Below are 20,972 nucleotides of genomic sequence, written 5' to 3'. Positions count from 1 at the left end.
ATGTCCAAAGGTGAGTTTTTCCCAATGCTTAACGTATTTGCAATCAAAACATATCACCTCAGTGAATTGAAGTGGGGAAAATATTTGCGAAGTGTAACGATGAATATCATATTTTGATATGTATTTTTTTCAATCCTGAGATAACAACATAAGAATGATATAAATTGAAGGGTGGCTGTCCTTACTTTCAAGCCTCCTAGACACAAATACTAGCTCAATAATCAATGTACAGTCAGCCGCAATAAAAATGGGGTACCTAATACTTGAAATACTCGCTTTCCTGCAAGGCCTTATATACGAGGTGTTGACTTAATCTACGGCGGTGATATGTATTTCCATTGAAAGTTTGCTATTAAAGTCATGACTGTACTTTTCATGTGTTCGTCGATATGGCGAAGCAGAGCATCCCTAGAAAGATTAGTTCCAAAATCTCTCGTCAGATGTCGCATCAGAAAGCTGGAATCGCAAGTGTGTTGTTAGAAAGGGAACTGAACATATTCACATCAGAAATCTTAACGAGCGACATTACCAAAGGTCATCCATTGCCTGGCTGTCAAGCACATGCTCCGATGTTGGTCAGAGTTTTGCATTGAAGGTTCATTACTTCGATCTGTGTCAAAGGTTCACTTATTTTTGCTTTCTGTTTTCGTTAATTTGTTTTTGTTATTGTTATAATTCCACTTCTTCGTCGCCATATTAATGTTAGTCTTGAATGCATTTTCGCGTGTGTGTCCAGGGCGGCGAGGAACAACCTTATCCTCCCCTGAAATAGTAGCAGCCTTTTCACCAATTAGCCTTGGTAGAAAATTGCCAGTCATTAGGAGATTTCAGACCGGGGCGACAGGTGGGGATTCAAGCCGAAGTGACAAGAGACACTGGCCCTATCACTCTATCGGCAATCCTTCACAGCGCATGCGCGAACAACAGACCGAGTCTACACGATGAACGCCACAGAAAACGGCAAGTGACAAGTGCAGCTTCTCGTGTCTCCTCGGTTCGTAAAGTTGCATTGACCGCTGAGGTTCGCTTCCAGTTCGAGGTTCGCTTGTCGGTTCGGTCTGCAAGCTTCCTAAGGAGATTTCAGTCAGAAGCAACACGCAACATGTGTCGCTTGAAAATTCACCAATCGAATGCAGGCTAGTGAGCAGTGGCGTGCCCAAGGGGGGGTTGATGGGGGTTATAACCCCCCCCCTTTCGCCCAGTATTCCTAAAAAAAATAACGTCAAAGGTAGGAAAATATGACAAAATGAGGGCTGACTACCAAGAAAAGGTGTACATAACCCCCTCCCTTTCGAAAATCCTGGGCACGCCACTGCTAGTGAGACCTGTCATGCACCCACGGTGTGAAACGTTGCTGTTGATTGGCTCGTTTCCGAGCTAAATGCGTACGTCGTTGCCTTGTAATCAAGGGGGTCAGGTTCGATACCCGAGGCACATAGTGGTTCGGATCCCACTTTAAACTATAGGTCCAGTCCCGACTAGCCTTTCTATGCATAAAATGGGCTTAAAATCAAAATCACTCAATCTATCAACCAAGCTAAATATGTCGCGTGTCGCTTCAGTCTGAGAACTCCCTTAGAGTATCACATGAGACACACAGAGAGAGAAAGAGAGGGAGGGCTGCAAAGAGAGAGAGAGGGAGAAGGAAAAGATGAAAGACGGAAGTTGAGAGAAAATAATAGAAAGGGGTAGAGAAACAGGGAATGAGGAATACAGATAGAATCATAGAATTAAATGGAGAAAGATAAAAAAAGACAGGCGAAGAAATGGAAATGAAAAGGAATACACAGCAAAGAGGGGAGAGAAGTAAATGTAGAAAGAATGAAATAAAGAACAAAAGAGGAAAGATGGAAAGAAAGGAAGATGAATATAAAGATAGAAACAGATGAAGGAAATGATAAAAGAAGAAAAGAAAAGATAGAAAGAAACACAAAGGAGAAAATGGAAAGCAAGAGGAAGGAAGGAAGATAAGAATAAATAGAGAAACACGGGAATAAATATAGAAAGAGAAAATGAAATGCAGACAAAAGGAAAAGAAACAAGAAGGAGGAGAAGAATGATAGAAATAGAGGAATGAAGAAGAGCAGATAGAGATAGAACAAGAGAAAGAACGAGGGGAAGCGAGGATAAGAGAAGTTCAGTAGCCATAGCCGTGAGAAAAAATTAAAAAGAGAGGTGCTATTAGTACATAAGATGAATTATATTAAATTAAATTTGTGTTTCAGTAATTTCACGTCGCTTTCTTCCACTCTTAGCTAATCGAGACGATGAGGATGAGTGATTTATTTATTCATTTATCATTACCTTCAACAGAGGCATATCTTCCAATGACAGAAGGCGTACGTAATAATAATAATAATGACTAGTAATTATAAAGTTACAATACATCGTATGTAATCCATTCTCAAATTGTATTCATTACATAAGTATAAACGCACAGAATAGTTTACAATTAGGATAAGAAAATAAAAAATAAAAATAAAAAAATCATATAATCTTGAGCATAAATATAGTGATTATGTATTAACTATTACATGTTCGTACTTTCAGAATTGACTCTAATGTTTTTTTACCCCCACACCCCCTATACGCCTTCATGGCTTGGTGCTATGCACAGGGGAGCACTTTACTTTTTTGTTTTTTTATAAGTCAAGAATGGCACTGAAAAATCTATAGAATGGTATTAAGTATAATTTTATTATACATATCACAAATTCTATTAATCGGACAACTATTAAATTTTTTGGTTTTTGGAATATATTTAAAAATATTTCTATTCTTCCTTATATTAAATTGAAGTTGTCCAAGAAATAAACTATTATCTAATATGCCGTTTACTATTTTGTACAGGATAAATATTCATCTAACAATTTTCGTCTATATTGCGAAGAGTTTCGTAATTGAATTCCTAAAGTAGATCTTTGTAGAGCGATGTCACTTGTGGTGGTATATTATATTTTTTAAAATATAAATATCTTAGAAACTTTTTTTAAAATTCTTTCTAGACTACTTTCATAAGATTTGTAACAAGGGGACCATATAATAGACGCTAGTGTTGCCCACGGGACGAGACGGGACAGGCTTTTAAAATTTCGAGACGAGACGAGATTGATCATGTGTCAAGAGACAAACTAATATTTTCGAGACGAGACAGCATTTCACAGCATTTCCACGAGACGAGACAGGCCAAAGTCTCGTCTCGTGGGCAACACTAATAGACGCATATTCTAGTTTACATCTTACTATACTTTTATATATGGTTTTAATACAGTCTATGACAAGAGGAAGGGATGAAAAATATCGATATTGAATATAACATTGGTTATATCGATTTTAGCTATTCAGGAAACCGCTAACAAGAATGAACTTTTGAAATTCGGATTAAAATCCTAATGAATTATTGTAACACAATGTGCTGAAGTCGAACTAAGACCAGTGTGCTTATCATACCCCCTCTTGGCCCAATACTCCTTCAAAATAATAATAATAATAATAAAATCGCCTTTATTGGAGCGGGCGTGTTTCGGCCTCTAGGGCCGTTCTTACAACAGACCCTTGTCTGGAAGATTAGTACAATGGAATAAAGAGTACATTGAAAAAAAAAATACATTCAGAAAGAAAAAAAAAACATGAAAAGGATTACATATCAATACAAATAAGAATAATTAAATATATAGGTATATACGCTTAGGATATATGTATAGATAATGAAAAAGAAAAACAGATTTACCTATAAATTGTTGAACATAGGTATCTTTTTTTTTTTTGCTTTTGTTTTAGTACACATTCATATATATTCAGTAATCTGGAAAAATAGAAAATATAATAGTAATAATGAAGTGAAATGAAATTATGAAATTATAAGATTTATGTGCACACAGTTGCCAAATGTTACAATGCGTATCTTTATGAATGAATGAAAAGTTGCTCGTGATTAGGTATTTCGCTGCCTTGCCAGTAGATACTGTTTGAGATTCTTTTTAAATAGCTTATGGCTGTTGATGGATGTTAGGGAGGTTGGGAGGGAATTCCATTCTTTAGTGGCAGTTACGGTAAATGATTTTCCATAGGTGGTCGTATTATGTACTGGGACTGACAATAATTTCTTTCGTCGTGTTACATGTTCATGTCTGCTCGAATTTGTCTTCAGTTTTTCAAAGAGATATGCAGGCTGTTTGTTGCCTAGTACTTTATGTGTTAAAGTTAATAATTGGTATTTCGCGAGATTCTTGGTGTTAAGCCAATTCAAATTGAATAAGTATTTTGAAATGTGGTCCCTTTTTTTCAGCTTGTAAATGAATCTTATGCATGCATTTTGTAGCTTTTGTAGCTTATTAGTTATGGAGCTGCTTGCATTGTAAGCAACCGTGGCTCCGTAGATTAATCGTGATAAAACTAGACTCTCGCACAATTTTTTTTTTAACCTCAATGCCTACAATATTTTTCAAGTGATGTAATGCTCGAAGAGATTTGTTGGCTTTTTTCATCTGCTCTGAAATATGACCTGACCATTCTATGTGGGAATCCATGACAACGCCAAGGTTATTTACAGTATTTTCTAAGTTTAACGGATGGCTATTCAATTTGGGGAGAATCATGTTATCTGTGTTTTGGCTAAGCTTTTTTTACCAGAAATTTCGTTCCCATTATGACAAATTTTGACTTGGTTGGGTTTAATTTTAGGAAGTTAGTTTGTGCCCATTCACTTATGGCGTTCAGGTCTTTCTGCAGTTGTGATGCTGCATTTGAGAACTCTTCTATCCTTGTATGTATGTATATCTGAGTATCATCAGCATATTGGTGATACTGCGCATGCGAGAGGTTCTTATGTAAATCCATTACATAAATGGAGAAAAGGAGAGGTCCAAGAATGCTTCCTTGGTGAACTCCATTTCGAATGTTTAACCACCCAGAGGAACAGTTATTTTTGCCTCTGATTTGTACACGCTGCTTCCTGCCAGAAAGGTACGATGCAAACCAATCATGGCTTATGCCGTTAACCCCAATGCTGTGTAATTTAGCGAGTAGAACTTCATGGTTTACGCAATCGAATAGAACGTTAAAGGGCAGGAAAAGGGAGGGCTGACTAAAAAACATACATAACCCCCTCCTTTCGAAAATACTGAGTACGCCTTCGAAATCCACCCTGTTCCAAGGTTATTCCTTTCGCATGTCTTCTTTTCGTGTAAAGACGTTGTAATTCCCAGGTTGCTCGGAGATGGCAGCACAGTCCTGAGTAAGAAATTACCACCTGCGCCTTCAGCGGAGGAAATTTGAATCAGAAACAATATTGGTGATTCCCAACAGAGAAATTTTCTGGGAGTGGGGAATCTTGTAGCTAAATATTGAGGTAAAATGGGGGAATAAAACTGTGTACTTTATGCACAAAGATACTAATCGGTACTGGACCTACAGTTTAAAGTGGACTCGAACCAAGGACGTATTTAGGGGGGTCCAGACCCTTCCGAAATACTTACTAATTACAAAAATTAAATAATGAAATAATAAAATAACTAAAATTAAATAATGAAAATATACTTGTTGTTTAATCGAGGGTCATTTATTTCCGCCAAACTTATTGGAAGGCAAGGATTATATTGTGATCATACTACTTTGAATGACAGTGGCAAAGTAGACTTATGCAAGATTTATTACTACTTACAAGGTAACATTCGGCCTCCCCGATGGCGCAGTGGTAGCGTCGTCGCCTTGCAATCAAGGGGTCCCGGGTTCGATACCCGGTGGAGGCACAAGTGGTTCGGATCCCACTTTAAACTGTAGGTCCAGTCCCGATTAGCCTTACTGTGCATAAAGTGGACTTAAAACACCAAATCAACTCAACAAGGTAACATTCATTAATCCTTAACCAGGCGCACCTCTTTCACCACCTTAAGTAGGCGCGTGGGGGTAAATTTGACACTAAATATACACGAATGAATAAATAAAAGAAACGTATTTTCCCCTCGTATTTTAGTCCTTTTTTTGTAACAACGATTTTAAAATTATAATACCTGTAAATAAGAAAGCCATAGAGGTTGCGAGAAATTTTTTGTAATAACTGTTCTTCTCGATAAATTTGTATGTATAAAACAGAGGACCATATTTACTAGCCAAGTGGAAAAGTATGATATCATGAAAAAGAAATAAAAAAAGAGTCAGTTGTTAATAACAACTATAAAAATAAAAGTACAGTCGCGCGGAATTATTGTGTATTATTCTTTTCCAGATTCACAACAATAAAGCACTTAAATTGTGAAAATTGCAAGTGACGTAAACAAGTGCTGCGCAAATTTTAAGGCTTTTTTGAGTTCCGATATCTTTTCTGTTGTTGACGATCGTCTTTCCTAAAATTTTACTTTTGCAGCGCTGAATATTCATCTATCCTGTTCAGACAAAATTTCTGAGACTAAGATTAAATTTAACTTCCAATTTAATGTAATAGCAGCACGTTCAGCATCAAATTCCTCAAGGGGCCTCCCCGACAGGGACGGCGCTACAGGGGAGCTAGGGGGCTGTACCCCTCCAAAAAACCAGCCTCAGCCCCCCCAAGATTTTTGTAGTACGGTAGATGCATTTTGACCGAAAACTTACAAAGTTTAAGTTTACATTTTCCATTATTAAAATTCCATTGAGGCAAGTATAATGTTCAAGTACATTTTCTAGTATGATTAGATCGCAAAGTTATTTTTAATACGATGTGAAATAAAAAAAACGTGGCGGTATATGCAGATACGCCTGGATAGCAGTGGCTACCATTTGATACTAAGTAATGGGCCAATTATGAGTGCCAGCCAAACTTGCTACGAAATCTGTTACCTGCCTCGTAGGTGGACGACGTATTCAGTGGCTGTGAGATTTTTCTTTAATTGTTGGCATATGATATATGATATGATTTATTTGCATCCAAGGACTACAATTTTCTACAAGTAGGTACATCTGTAGTATAGGACATGACAGATAGAAATACATGATGATAAAGTTTGGTAATTTTAACATAAGATACACACATATATATTGGTGTATCATAACCCTTGCATATAAAGATATGAGAATTTCATTTTGATGTGCAACAGCAAGCTCTGCATGTCTGGTATAGTGGAACCACGAGCAAAACAACTTGCGCAGACCCGCGGCTCCTGTGCACCGTAGGGGAGGGGGAGAGTGGACAATGCTTCCTTATGGCCCGAGGTGGAGGGAAGAAGGGAAAGTTGTGCGAGGACTTTTCGTCCCAAGGTTTTTTTCCTTGTGGTCGATCTATAACTAATCATACCTTTTAACATTTATTCAGATTACGTACACAAGACCTCGAGTCCTTCACACTCTGTCCAATAGATATGTCTGTAAGCATTAAAAAGATGAGTCTTGCCTCTGTATATTCTTGTATGCTGTAAAATGAATGTTTAATTAGCATGGTTTTGATTTTATTTTTAAACCTTTCCACTTTTGGTTCATGTCTTAACTCTCTGGGCAACTTGTTATACAGGTCAACTGCTGAGTTTTTAGGTCCCTTCTTGTAGAGTAATTCATTTCAATTTTATCTTTATTTTTCGTGTTCAGGCTATGGATATCTTCATTGGTTTCAAAAGTACTAATATTTTGTTTAATGTATACGAGACAATCATAGATATACAAACAGGGTAATGTCAGCACGCGGAAGTTACGGAAGAGATTTCTGCACGAATATTTCCCATTGACCCCTGCCACAATTCGAAGTGCTCTATTTTGTGATTTAAACAGTATGGAGCTATGTGCCTTGTTTCCCCAGCTCATGATTCCATACCTACTGATTCAAAGTTTCCTATATAGAGATTTCTGACAGACCAAAAGCTGGTAATGTTTACCATTACACGCAGTGCGAAACAGATTTTACTTAATTTTTGTTGAAGCATGTCGATGTGGTTTGAAAATTTCAAGTGTTCATCTACAACAATACCCAAAAATTTAGTTTCTTTTGCGTGCATTAAGTCTGTATTTTGGGACTTAACATTAATATTTAAGCGTTTTTTTTTTGTTTGAGAGGCTGTAAAATTTATGTAATTTGTTTTGCTTGAGTTTAGAATTAAATTATTTCCTTGAAACCAGCTATCAAGCTTTAGCAATGTGTCGTTTACTTTATGTTTTAAGGCATGCTCACGGTGATCTGTTAATATAATGTTTGTGTCATCTGCATACTGTATAGTCTGTGCCTCATCCAAAAGTTTTGGCATTTCGTTTACATAGAACAGGAATAGAAAAGGTCCAAGTATACTGCCTTGGGGAACTCAACAATTTATTTTTTGAACTGGAGATTGATTATATATTGTATTTCCATCAGCATTTAAGTAACGTATTTCTACAAATTGTTTTCTTTCATGAAGATATGATTTAAACCATTTATGTGCTAGTCCTCGTATGCCGTAATTTTCTAGTTTGTTTAGGAGCATATCGTGATTGACTGAGTCAAAGGCTTTTGTCAGGTCACAGAAAATCCCAAGTGTGTGTTTACAGTTATCAAGTGATTCACCCACTTGTTCAACGAGATCAATCAGGGCTGAATTTGTGCTTTTTTTGCTTTGTGAAACCGTGTTGGATCTTGCTTAGTACTGAATACTTTTAACAGAATTTTTCAACTTTTATTAACATTGCATGTTCAAAAATCTTTGAGAACACAGAAAATTGTGATATAGGTCTATAATTGGCTACATCTTTTGGATCATTTTTCTTGTATATTGGTTTTACAATTGCTATTTTGCATATGCAGCTAAATGTGTACATTATTAGGCTTCATAAATCGTATTGCTATAATTCTGAATAAATCTAAAGATGTGTATTTTTTTTTTTTTTTTTAAGTAGGACAACGTTCAACATCTAAAGAGCCGTCAATGTTCTTTTCTGTTTGTTAGTTCCTCATTCGAGTACCGACAATGGTATGAGTGTTATCGATGTTCTCTCATTGTTTTCATCATTATATCTATCCTTATCATTGCAAATATTCAAGAGGGAGAAATAGGACGTTAAGAAATCAAAGAGTACACAAAGTAACTAACTTAATTCTTAAGTGTTAAGAATTGGAAATATTAAAATTGGACCTCCCCGCCCTGCTTATATAGCAGCAATAATAGGTTAGAAATTAATAGGTCCCGGGTTTGATCCCTGGTGGAGGCACAAATCATTAAGTGGCTTAGATTCCACCATAAGCTGTAGGTATCGTCCCAATTAGCTTCTGTGCCCGTAGCCCGTGAGTCTTTCCACAATATTGGATCTTAATACAAATCCAATCAAGTAAACATTTTTGCATACGATGCAAAAATCAGAATGCTTCGGCAATTTCATTCTTCGCAGGCCTAGGCCTACATGCTAATTAATTATTGTTTATGATGTTAGAAAAAAATTCTGCAGTACCGTCAAAGTGTCCAAATTTGATCCCATGCAGAAGAATCAATGTTTGAAGCACATCTCGTAAAACTATTGATCCAATTCTGTTCAATATTCAGAGCACAATATATTCGAAAATAAATTAATAATCTTCAGCAGTCACTTCTGAAACGAAAATGTCCAGTGCAAGAGTTGCAACTACATATATTCCTTGATTTTATGTCAATATATTTGTCTCGTAGTAGAGGTGGATTTGTAGTGAAAATGATTTTTCTTCCTTGAGAGTGGCACGTCCTAAGTGGACGATATTTGTCACATCCTCCTCATTTTTAGCCGTAAGTTCTGAATTCCAGTCGTTGAACAAGAAAAAGTAAGATATTTCATCATGGAAGAGGAAATGGTATCATTAATACAGTTTCTATTCAAGGGTGTTTTGCTTATTTGACGACTACTTTATTAAGTCAGTGCAAGTTTTCTGAAGCTCCCTACTGTTGTGATTTGGACAGTTTAGAGTCATGGCACACTATGAGGCAGAATAGAAGCCAAAATTAAGACCTTCAGCAGCTTCTTGCAATGATTGAAACATTCAAAATTTCCTTTTACGAACTTTATATATAAGCTTTGTGTTATTGAAATGTTTAAAGGTTACTTGCAACAAGCCGAAATTTAATTGGTGATGAGAGGTTGAGTGCTCTATCTGTTTTGTCCTTTGTAGAGCTTGCAAAATCTTTGAATTTGAAAAAGGTTGCGACTGCTCATGAAAACAGACGTATCTTGTAGTTTCTTGCTGTGGCTCATTTTCTCATTTTAGCAACAATACATCCAGCGAGTTGATTATGTAATGAGTGTAGTTTCTATGGTGTATTTTGTACTCTTCACGTGAATACTAAGACTAATTTATTCCACTCAATAATGGCTTAGGAAAAGAAACAATATAATTATTGCATTTTATTTGACATAAAAGATTCGTGCCTAAAAGTAGTTTTGAATAGAATATGATGGAACAAAATGCAACATTTCAAGCGGTAAAATTATACCCTAAAAGTATGAAGTAAGTACATTTTAGCCGGTATTCGTTAGCCCCCCCCCCCCCCCTGAGAATTTGACTCAGAAATCTGTAGGCACCCTAATTATTACAGGCTGGCGCCGTCACTGGTTATGTAACAGATCGATTAAAAAGGAGAGATCTCAAACACCTTCTGTAAAGAACACAAGAAAATACTTTGCCCTTCCACCCGTAAAAACTACCTCCACAAACGCGAAGATTTGCGAGATAATGGTATAATTACTACGGTCGATAGTAATTTGTTCCCACAAAGCAGAAAAGCTCAAACGATGGATGAGCGATTTGAAGAACGTTGTAGAAGAATACCTACTGCTGTTATTAAAAGTTAAAAGTAAATTAATTAAAAAAAAAAAGCATGAACTAGAAATTGGCTTGAAAGAAAATATGGTAATCAAGGTTTACTCTGCTTTTAACAATTTAACGAACTCGGGTAAGAGATTCATAGGATTCATTCATAAAAATAAATATGTCAAACATTTAATACAATAAGTTTTTCATTATCGGCTAATCACATTTGTCTTGTACAAATCTCATCCCTTTGGATAAATTCCTAAAAATCTGTTCTATTCCCTTCATCGAGCACTCGGATACCACAAAAAACTTTCACTTGTCATTTGACCAGGCGCGGCTCGTGCATTATTTTCCTGGGGGTTCACCGAAGTCATATGACACATATTCAGTTTCCGCAAATAGACTTTCTTTGCGAAACAAACGGATCAGGGGTGGGGGGCTTAAAAGATTGGTACATGCTTTTTTCATAGAATGAAGTTTCATAGTACAGGTGTGGGAATAAATTTAGGGCTAAAACTAAGTACAATAAATTGTGCCTCTATGAAAGAAATTTCGGGTTTTATTAGAAAATCATGGACGTCCTCAGGATTTGTTCCAGGGATGGGACAAACGAGGCACATTTTTCCCTGTAATAGTGTTGTTCTCTCAAAAAAACACTCCTTCAGTCCCTGCAACACCTGTGGCTGAAATGAAATTATATGCGGATAGGTTGACATTAATTTTTCAGGCGGGTGTGGCCCTTTTTCCCCTTCTGACGTCCATGCCTGCAAATATAAAACGACTTATCACAATGGTCCTACAATTATTAAAAAGAAATGGCAACCAATGGCATGTGCGTACTAAACCTGAGACCCTTTCATTGAAACGCTACAGCTTTTTTTCTTCTTCAAATTGGAATTGGTCAATCAGTACACACATTATCTCTAATTTTCCTTCAACATACGAGAAAGTTTGTTTCCGTTAATTGTATGCATTTTAGCGGTCATTTCTTACCTGCGCAAACAGCAACACCTACACTGCATCAAATTACGTAACATAGTCCATTCTTTGTAGCATCAAAAACTTTGCAACAACTATCCAAGCACTTCGAAAACTTACAAACTTGAAACATTGACACCGACAGGGTTTGTCACGTCTTCCTTTCTTGTCTAAGATCGCGCCATTCTTTTACATTCACATATCCGAAGTGTTTCCATCTTTAAGAAAAAGGTCTGAATGCATGCACGAGTTATTTTAGTAATGTATTTTTTTTATTTTAATTCATCGTGTCTAATTCCAGCTTTCATTCATTTCTACTCATCCTTCTCTGCCACAATTTTGCATTTATGCCAAGAAGTTCCGCAGAAAAATTATTCAACAGAGAAGATTGAATATGTAACGAATGCGCTTCAAACTTGAACCTTACAGGGCAACACTGAAAGGGAGGAACCAGCTGGTTCTCACTCGCAGCGAGGACGGTGCTTTCTGGCTTCTGCTGCGGCTTCTGAGAGAGCACGAACTGCGCATGACCGTTGGTTGGAGATCGAGGTTCCTCAGTAACCTCTTCCATGTATTTTGTCCATATAGCTACCCCGAGCTTCTGCCTGCCGCCCGAACCTTCACTATGGCAGGAGCTCTCCTGTGGGGGTTCAGCTGAGGGTATGCACGAGAGTGGCCAACTCGCGGTTTCTCTTTTTCAACAAAAGAATTTGCCATGTTACGGACACAAATACATGACTTCTTGTGTAGAAATTTTAGCGAAAATTTGTCAAAAGGTAAAGACATGGTTTATTGTCCATTCTCAAGGTAAATGCCGTATATTACTGGGGGTTCACTGATCCTGTTCGCTATAGGGCCAACCGCGCCTGCATTTGACAAACTCACAGATTATCTTCACATGACCAAGCTATCGCTCTGATTGGCTGTTCCACAGAATCTAGCAAAGAAAGTCAGTTGCAATTAGAACACGGTCTAGTTGTCAAAACCAGTCTAGCAGCAGCCATCAGTCCAGCGTGAACTAGGGCATTACTACTGGACATCCAGTTCCGTGTGATTCAGTCTTTAGCACGCCCAATTTCGGAATTATAGGAGCACTAACGTGGGAAAAAATGTGGTTTATTTTTTGGACAAGTGGTGGGCTAAATTAACGGACCTCCTGGGAGCATCAGATAAGGTGACAGTTGCCACAACTCTATCCGAAAGATAAGGGGTAAATCTGTAAAATAGCTTAATGAATTCCTCTTAGATTTCAATGGTACCCATATAAAATGTAATGTCTATTTGATTGATTGATTTAGAATATTTTACTTTGCTTTTCTGCCACTTTTGGCTAATCGCGAAAATGAGAATGGAAAGAAATTAGATGAGATGGGCAAGGGACAATCACAAACACACTAGGGCAGCACACAACAGAAGCCCCACAGGGCACAGAAAATTATACTGGCTGTGAGTCTAGACGCCAGAGCCTCGCTAGTCTGCCAAATACAGTCAAGTGTGAACTACATGAAAGGGAGGATGTATTTGGGTGTCTTGAGAAAGGGTCATGCCGTTCACCCAGGGTGTTAAGTAGAATTAGACAAATTAAATTTATGGCAGGACTTAACCTAGAGTAAGCTTCACATTTTGCTTCTCAGTGAGCAATGAGCTTGATCTCGTTTTAGAACTGCCACTTTCATAGGTGTAAAAACTGTAGGTGCAGTCAGTGGCGACGATTAGGGGGGCGAAGGAGGGCAGTTGCCGCCTCCCCAACCTTTTGCCAGTTTTGCCCCCTCACTATGCTAAACCTTATATACAAAGGGGGAATAAACTGTCCTTGCCCCCCAGTTTTATCAGCTTGCCCCCCCCCCCTTTTATAACCCAATCGCCGCCACTGGTGCAGGTTCAGGTTTGCCATATGTTCACAGAGAACCTGTATAGGAATCGGAATCAAACGTGAAACTTTTTGTAGGTATCAGTAAAATTTAATTTATAAAAATCACACCTTCGGGTGACCCTACTTGAAATAAATCATTGTGACAAGTACAGAAACGTCAATAGGTAAGAAATAATCACACACCAGTATAGAAGTGAAGCACTAATGAAATTAGCAACTTTTTGCTCTCAGTGTAATTCATGGCCAGGAGTGATGAGATCAGGGTGATCAATGGAGGTATTGACCATTACATAAGCATACAATGACAGATTTTAACATAAAATACAAATTAGGCAACCTGTGTCTATCAAATGCATTAGCCTACAGCTGAGACATTTGGAATATCATACCATTAGTGTATTTTTTTTCATTTGCACTGGAAATTGGGCCTCTGTTCTTACATACATTCATCTCTTTTTGTCCAGGTTTTGAGGCATTTTGGACTACTGTGCACTGGTGAGAATGTTAGGCAGTGAGGTTCAATGTTGCTCTCTCTGAATACAATAACAAAAATAATAATTATATTTTTGATTGGCTTTTTTTTATGGTGGCAAGTAATTTAATTTTGTTAATCAGTGACAATGAGTGAAAGAATGGGAAACTTGAAGAAAAAAAATAACATCCTACAGTGTTTTAGAATACATACTAATATCTGTAGCCCTATTTACACAACCTGATTTATTCGTAGAACTTTGGTGGTCAAATTTCCAAACAAGATACGCCATCACTATCATTTTTTACCACAAAAAAAGTGAATGCACCAACAACAAACCTCAATATCCAATGCTTAATACTACAGAAAAAAATGTGTAGTTTGCCTATCATTTATTTCAACATAAATATAACTTTCAGAATACAGTCTCCAAGAGGATTCTACAAATGATTTGTATGTTACAAACTGTAAGAACACTGAATAAAGACACAAGCAACTAATTTAAAATTTTTCATTGCACCATGCATAACTTACATGTTCTTATATTTCAGTTATCCTATGTACAAACTATGTTCTTGTACAGGTAGGGTTGCTATACTTCCCAAGATTTTCTTTGACAGTCCCAGAATGATATAATTTGTCCCAGTGTCCTGAAGTTTCTTCAGGATGCACCAATGTGTTAGAATCGGGTGCGAAAGCAGAAATGATTAAGGCTATACTCCACTGAACATTATTTCTATTTTTAATGTGTGGATTTAATTTTAAAATAATCATTTTATAACAACAATCTAACTACACATTGAACTGTTCACTCTCAATAATACAAGAGTAATAGAGTTAGAAGAATGTGCTGCAGAGATCATTGACTTGACAATGGCTCCACTTAATTCACTTAATAATAATACTTTCTTTTCCTTCTGTTTGCAGTGCTGAATTTCAGTTAAGATTGTGAAACGAAAATAGTAAGCTGCTTACTGTAAGCAGTCAGTGCTCAAGTGCCTATATGTTAGGTCCACAGTTTCCAAATAAAGTTTCGACATTGTGAGATAAAAGCTTAGTTCATTATGGTACCAGTGTAAGTGTACTGATAGACTTTGAAGTGAATTTCTGTTTGCTAAGAAGTGTAAAGAAAATAAGAATGAGACAGTGGTGTGTTCCAAGTGCAGTGCTGTGTTTTCTGTAGGTCATGACATCACAGACCATATTAGATCTATGAAGCTGTTCTTAAGTTGCAAAAGCTTACCAACTTTTTTAGAAAGGTTAAACGATCTGAAAACTAGCTGCTAGTGAGGCCACGTTCGCAGTCAGGCATAATCATACTTTCAATTTAATTGTACTTCAGAAATTGTTAGAGAATTGTTTGTAAGAAGAGAATCCAGGGACATTGTGCTAAATGTTCTAGCTCCTTACACTATGCGGAAATACTCTTGATATACCATCTAATCTTGTGTACCAAGTATCATAAATTAACATTCCAAAAACAGAAATCTTTGCTTGAAATAATCGACAGCAAAAATATAGCTATGCAGGAAAAAAAGATGAAGGAGCAGAAGTCTATCAACGTCTACTTAATGTAAGCTTTCATTATTTATTAATTACATTGCTATACATTAATCTATTATGTAAATACAAAATAGTTTCCTGATTTTTTTTTTTAAATCTTGATCTCTTGTGACCTTCGTTGCAAAAAAAAAGTGTCTTCTAAAATTAGGCTAAAATATGGTGTTTTCATTTTCCTCCGCATCCTTGAAGCTGAAATGCGTTACCATCTTTGGAACCCTACAACAGTTTAAGTGTACAGTCCATAATAATTATGTCGTACATACATACTACTTTTCCTTGTCCAGGCTCCCTCCCCAATGGGCATCCAGTCAGCAGTGTTCCAGATTTTTGCTTATGAAATATAGCAACCCTATGTACAAGGAGATGAAAATTTTCTTCATTCACATAGATCCACAATTACCTTGTTACCTCATGCCAATTGTTAAATGAGGCATTGTCGAAATATTATTTTGAATACTTAAACATCATCCACAGTAAGATAAAGAACATAGCAACACCCAACACATAAAAAGAAGTCACTTATTAAGATCTAAGAGATGGGCTTTTCAACTACATACCTTTATATATACACAAGTGTACATTACAACATAGTGAGATTATCACAATTTATTATATCGAGAGAAAGTCATGAAGCAGCAAGGATTTAAAGCTATAATACATATAGCTTAAGTTTACCAATATGCTTTAAAAAAATACTCATCTTAAAAATTGAGATCGTACTTAATACTGAAACTTTTAGGAAAAGAATTTCAGAACAATATTTTGACTGTTTAAGAAATTTCATTGAAAAATGACTACAATTACTGCAAAAGATAGAGCTCTAAATTAAGAATACGAGGAGAGGCATTTCTATAACAAAAAAAAAAGTAATGACACACAATCTGTCCCACCTCCTTGTTAAGTAATAAATAAGAAAAAGCCACATCAATGTTACATGTGACTTTCTCCACTAGGAACACATTCATTCACCATATATTATTCAGGAAGGAACAGGTACTTAATATTACTGACAATTCATTAGTATTTTATAAATAAATTAAGTTTACAGATATGACTTTCTGTATCTGTACAAGTTGAAGAAAATGTGTGGGGTAAGTAATTGTCTTTTTTTCCCAGTATTTTTCTCTCTACTTATTATCAGCAAACATGATACAGATCCTGATTGTCTCATGACAAATGTTGTTTCATATTTAATGTGTATTTATTACTGTAAACTACATCAGCAAGAAGGCCATCACTGCAAATAGATTTGTGATTGGATGCCTGTTTAGTTGGCAAGTACAGCACACAGTATCTACAACACTAACACAATGGACACATTTAAATTAAATTCAATTCACTTTTACTAAAACATTTCTAAGTTTTATTAATTAAAATGCTGTTGCTAAGAACAATGAACACCCACTTTAAAAAAAAAGTAATGAAATGCATTTGTCAGTCAACCCCCATAATCTCCACGAAGAAACAAGATTTTTCTTACACACACGAAAAGAATCATGATCATGCCATGGTACACTCACGTGAAAAAGAGGACTGTTTAATGGCAACATAATCCAACTTCTTTTGACCCGTACAAAAAAGTCTAATATTCTGCAAGTAATTTTCACTGTCATCAGCATCACAACATGAGTATTTTAATGATGTGGGGTGACTTAGACTGCTCTGCAGATAAAAACAGCACAAGGACTACCTAAGGCAACATAATATTTAGTACAACAAACATGTTGATCAATAGCATCTCGCATAAGAGACACACACAATAAACACAGTTACCACGATCACAAATGACAACAAAACAGAGTATATTATTCACTGTCCTCAAATGGCAGTGATGTTGGTAACCTTCCTTCCGTTTCAATTGCCTCACTGTCTAAATGGAAGATATTTGTGCACCACTCGTGTCCGCACAATAAAGGATACCAATTCACAATGTATGGTAATTGTCGTGTGTGGAGGGAAAAAAATAATTACACCAAATGTTTCAATGCACAGTACATGAAAATCACGATCACATTATATTACACCACATCACACACACAGCACAAAAGCATGACTGAAGAGATTCACAATGTTTTTCTTAGAGAGCTTGGCTACAAGAAGTGAACATCATCAAAATCACTGCCTGCCATGAGTACAGTGTTAGGTACTGTCGAGGAATCTGAAAAATAAAATATAGATTATCATGCTGTGAAATAATAAATTATTGTACAGGAAAAACTCAAAAACAAGGATTTTAGAATAAGACAGTGAAATATATACAAGGTCCTCCTTTCCCCTTTGGCCGCCTGACGGTGGCACGCTTGGCGGCCGCCCGGATGCCAACTCCCGTCATATCGCATGCGATATCTCCGCTATGGGAACCGCTAGCTTCGAAATGACTTCAAGTTCTCAGAATTACAGTTACAAATACAATCAAACTAAGCACGCTAATTGTCACGGGGGATGTTGGAAATGTTGTCCTCGTGCATCCACTCGTTTTTTGGCATGGTTTTAGGAAATTTGTAGGCTGATCCTGGAGATTTGTTTCAAATGTTATGCAATAATAGGCTAACGATTTACCATAAAATGCCTTTTCTTGTTCCTTGGCCAGATAATGTAGATGTTTATGTTTAAAAACCGTCTCGTGACATTTCTGAGTGGTATTGATTGATTGATTGAGTTGGTGTTTTAAGTCTACTTTATGCACAGTAAGGCTAATCGGGACTGGACCTACAATTTACAGTGGGATCCGAACCACTATGCCTGAGTGAGTGGTATTCATGTTTCACAGGTATAGTGTACTTGTATTGGATTAAATGGAGTAATTCCCTTTGGTGCTCATAATTCTTTTGTGACTGTTTTAGTCACAAGTGCTTCTTTCGAAGATAACAGCTTTTTCAGTGCCCAATCCATGAAAATTTCCAACATCCCCATGACATTCCCATGACACCAACATCACAATTAACATGCTTATTTTGAATGTAATTGTAACTACTTGTATAATTCTGAGAACTTGAAGTCATTTCGAAGCTAGCGGTTTCCATAGTGGAGATATCGCACGTGATTTGACGGGAGTTGACGTCCAGGCGGCCGCCAAGTGTGCCGTCGTCAGGCACCCAAAGGAAATAGGAGGACCCGTATATAACATAGGAATTGATAATTGCCATTCCACTCCTTCGGTACATAAAGAGCTCATTATTATTATTATTATTATTATTATTACATACAACTTGTATTCATTTATACTTTTTTGTTATTGTCAGTGGCATTCCTAAAACAGGAATATATTCCCACCCTCCTTTCAATATATTTAATGCATTCATTATTATATAACATTTATGTTCTGACTTTCACACTTTAGAGAATAATTGTGTAACTCTCATCTGCCAGTCTTATTTCCCTTCTGGTTTCTCTACTGTATATACGAGTACTTAAAGTGATATCTTGTGGGAAATATTTTACGTAAAAATTTTGTCTAAAAAATAAAGATGATGGTTACATTTTGAAAGGTCTGCGTTTACAACTCTTATAGTCACATATATTACCTCCTAGTTCACAGGATCCAGGGTACTTTGTGTCGATAACGTAGCCTGTGGCACAGGCGTCTTTCAACATGTGGCACCAAGACTCATACGTTCGGTTGTTGGTGCCACATATTGGGCCTCCCATGCTGGCCCGTGAGCGTCGACACCGGTAACTGCATGTGACACAGCGTGGACTGCCAGTTTGGAAGTCTGTTAAACAAGATTGTTTTTCTCGACAACGGACTGTGCCACATGTGGCTAACCCTGTAAAAGAAGGAGAAGTGCATATCAGACATAATGCCACACTTACAGAAATCACAATGATTCACAATGTCCCTGAAAATACAACAAGACAACAAAACAATTCAAATATTTTAGATAATTCAGTTAATGATGCAATGGAAGTCCTTGAGAAAAGGGGGTAAAAGAAAGGCATGTACATGATGATTCAGGAGAAACAACAATATTACAGGATGCGAAAGTATTGATGATTCTAACACAAAAAAAAATTATGGGGTTCCTTTTAATACGCCGTGTCCGAATACAGTTTCTGATGCCTAAAACTCCGCTTTCCTCCCTGGAGTCCGAATCCACAGCATAGGTGAAGTTTGCGAGGAGAGTTCGTCGTGTGAGAACCAGAGGGACTCAACTCCAATTTATTAAATTTACAGGATAGAGGAAATAATGTATTCTCAGCCCAGTAACTCTTCCGCCCACTCGACCAATGTTTGATTTGATTTGAATTGATTTGCTTTATTTTCCTTCGCTTTTTGTGTGATTGATTGATTTAGTTTATTTTACTTCGTGTTTTGTACCTCTTGGCTAATTTACGAAGATGGGGATGAGTGCTGAAATGATGAAATTGATGAATGGACATTCACAAACAACCAAGCCCGAGCGGGATTCGAACCCGGGACCCTTGGCGTCGCAGGCTTTTTGTGCGACTTTTGCTAATTTGCGAAGATGGGAATGGGGGATGATATGATGTAATTGATGAATGGACACTCACAAACATCCATGCCCAGGCCAGGATTCGAACCCCTAGCGTCGTATCGCGATGTGCTAACCACTCCGCCACAGGGGCCGGCACTCGACCAATGTAAACCAACCTTGAAAAAGAGTCAGTAAATTGGAGATACGTAACTCCAGCTTACCTCTAACGATTAGACATGAAGATATGTCGATTTGACTCCAAGAGCTCTTCAGAGTGTATTTAAACAAAACAGCATTTTTAGAGTTACGTTCCCCTGGTTCTCATACGATGCAACAAGTGTATGTTACAACGCTCTGTAGCGCTAAGCTCGGCAGCCATATTGGAACTTTTACTTTGTACAGGCAACGTATATTGAATAGACGATGTAAATCTTAGTGCTACTTGAACATTTTATGGATAGCAGTATTAAAACAAGAAATCACTTGTTACATTCTCAGCTTAATTATTAAATAGGTTCAAAACATTACGATGCTTGTTGTCCGCCTTCTGCTTTCGCATCGTACGCCTCCGCCCCAGAGAGCGGTGCTTGACCTTTGAACTGACACCTGCCGGGAAAAGTGGCAACTGTATTACTAAGGAGCTTTTCGTTTCGAACGACTTCGGCGGTACAGGAAAGCGACGGGGAACAACGTAACGGCGCGTTTGCAAATTCGGGAGCACGTTTGGAAGTAACAGTTTCGAGCAACGGTAACTGTTAGTCGTTACTTTTTGAAATGTAACATGCACACACATATGGACACAACATGGTATTGAAGTCCAGTGGCCATGGTGCCCATTACACATGCCCCCTTCTCCCTTCGGTTGTCTTTCGTCGGAAGTTAGAAGGTACGATGTGGTTACCAGTGCTTAAAGTGAAAAAAATTAACTGGAAGAATGTT

At 37.2% G+C, this 20,972-nt stretch overlaps 1 protein-coding gene across 2 annotated transcripts in view; it reads right to left on the bottom strand.

Annotated features, from left to right (window-relative positions):
- Nucleotides 1–14,419: 14,419 nt before the first annotated feature.
- The window catches only part of Fs (Follistatin), a 236,829-nt gene continuing 230,276 nt past the window's right edge, over nt 14,420–20,972 (bottom strand). For both annotated transcript variants that reach the window (XM_083130943.1, XM_083130944.1), the window contains 2 exons: nt 19,122–19,364; nt 14,420–17,755 (listed from right to left, as the gene is read on the bottom strand). In XM_083130943.1, the coding sequence (XP_082987069.1) occupies nt 17,688–17,755; nt 19,122–19,364 (311 nt within the window). In that variant the 3' untranslated portion in view covers nt 14,420–17,687. The remainder of the gene's footprint in view (nt 17,756–19,121; nt 19,365–20,972) is intronic.

This window comes from Lepisma saccharinum, chromosome 11, assembly GCF_977018435.1.
Source record: "Lepisma saccharinum chromosome 11, izLepSacc3.1, whole genome shotgun sequence".
Taxonomy (NCBI): Eukaryota; Metazoa; Arthropoda; class Insecta; order Zygentoma; family Lepismatidae; genus Lepisma; species Lepisma saccharinum.
This window is presented reverse-complemented; position numbering and strand designations above follow the sequence as displayed.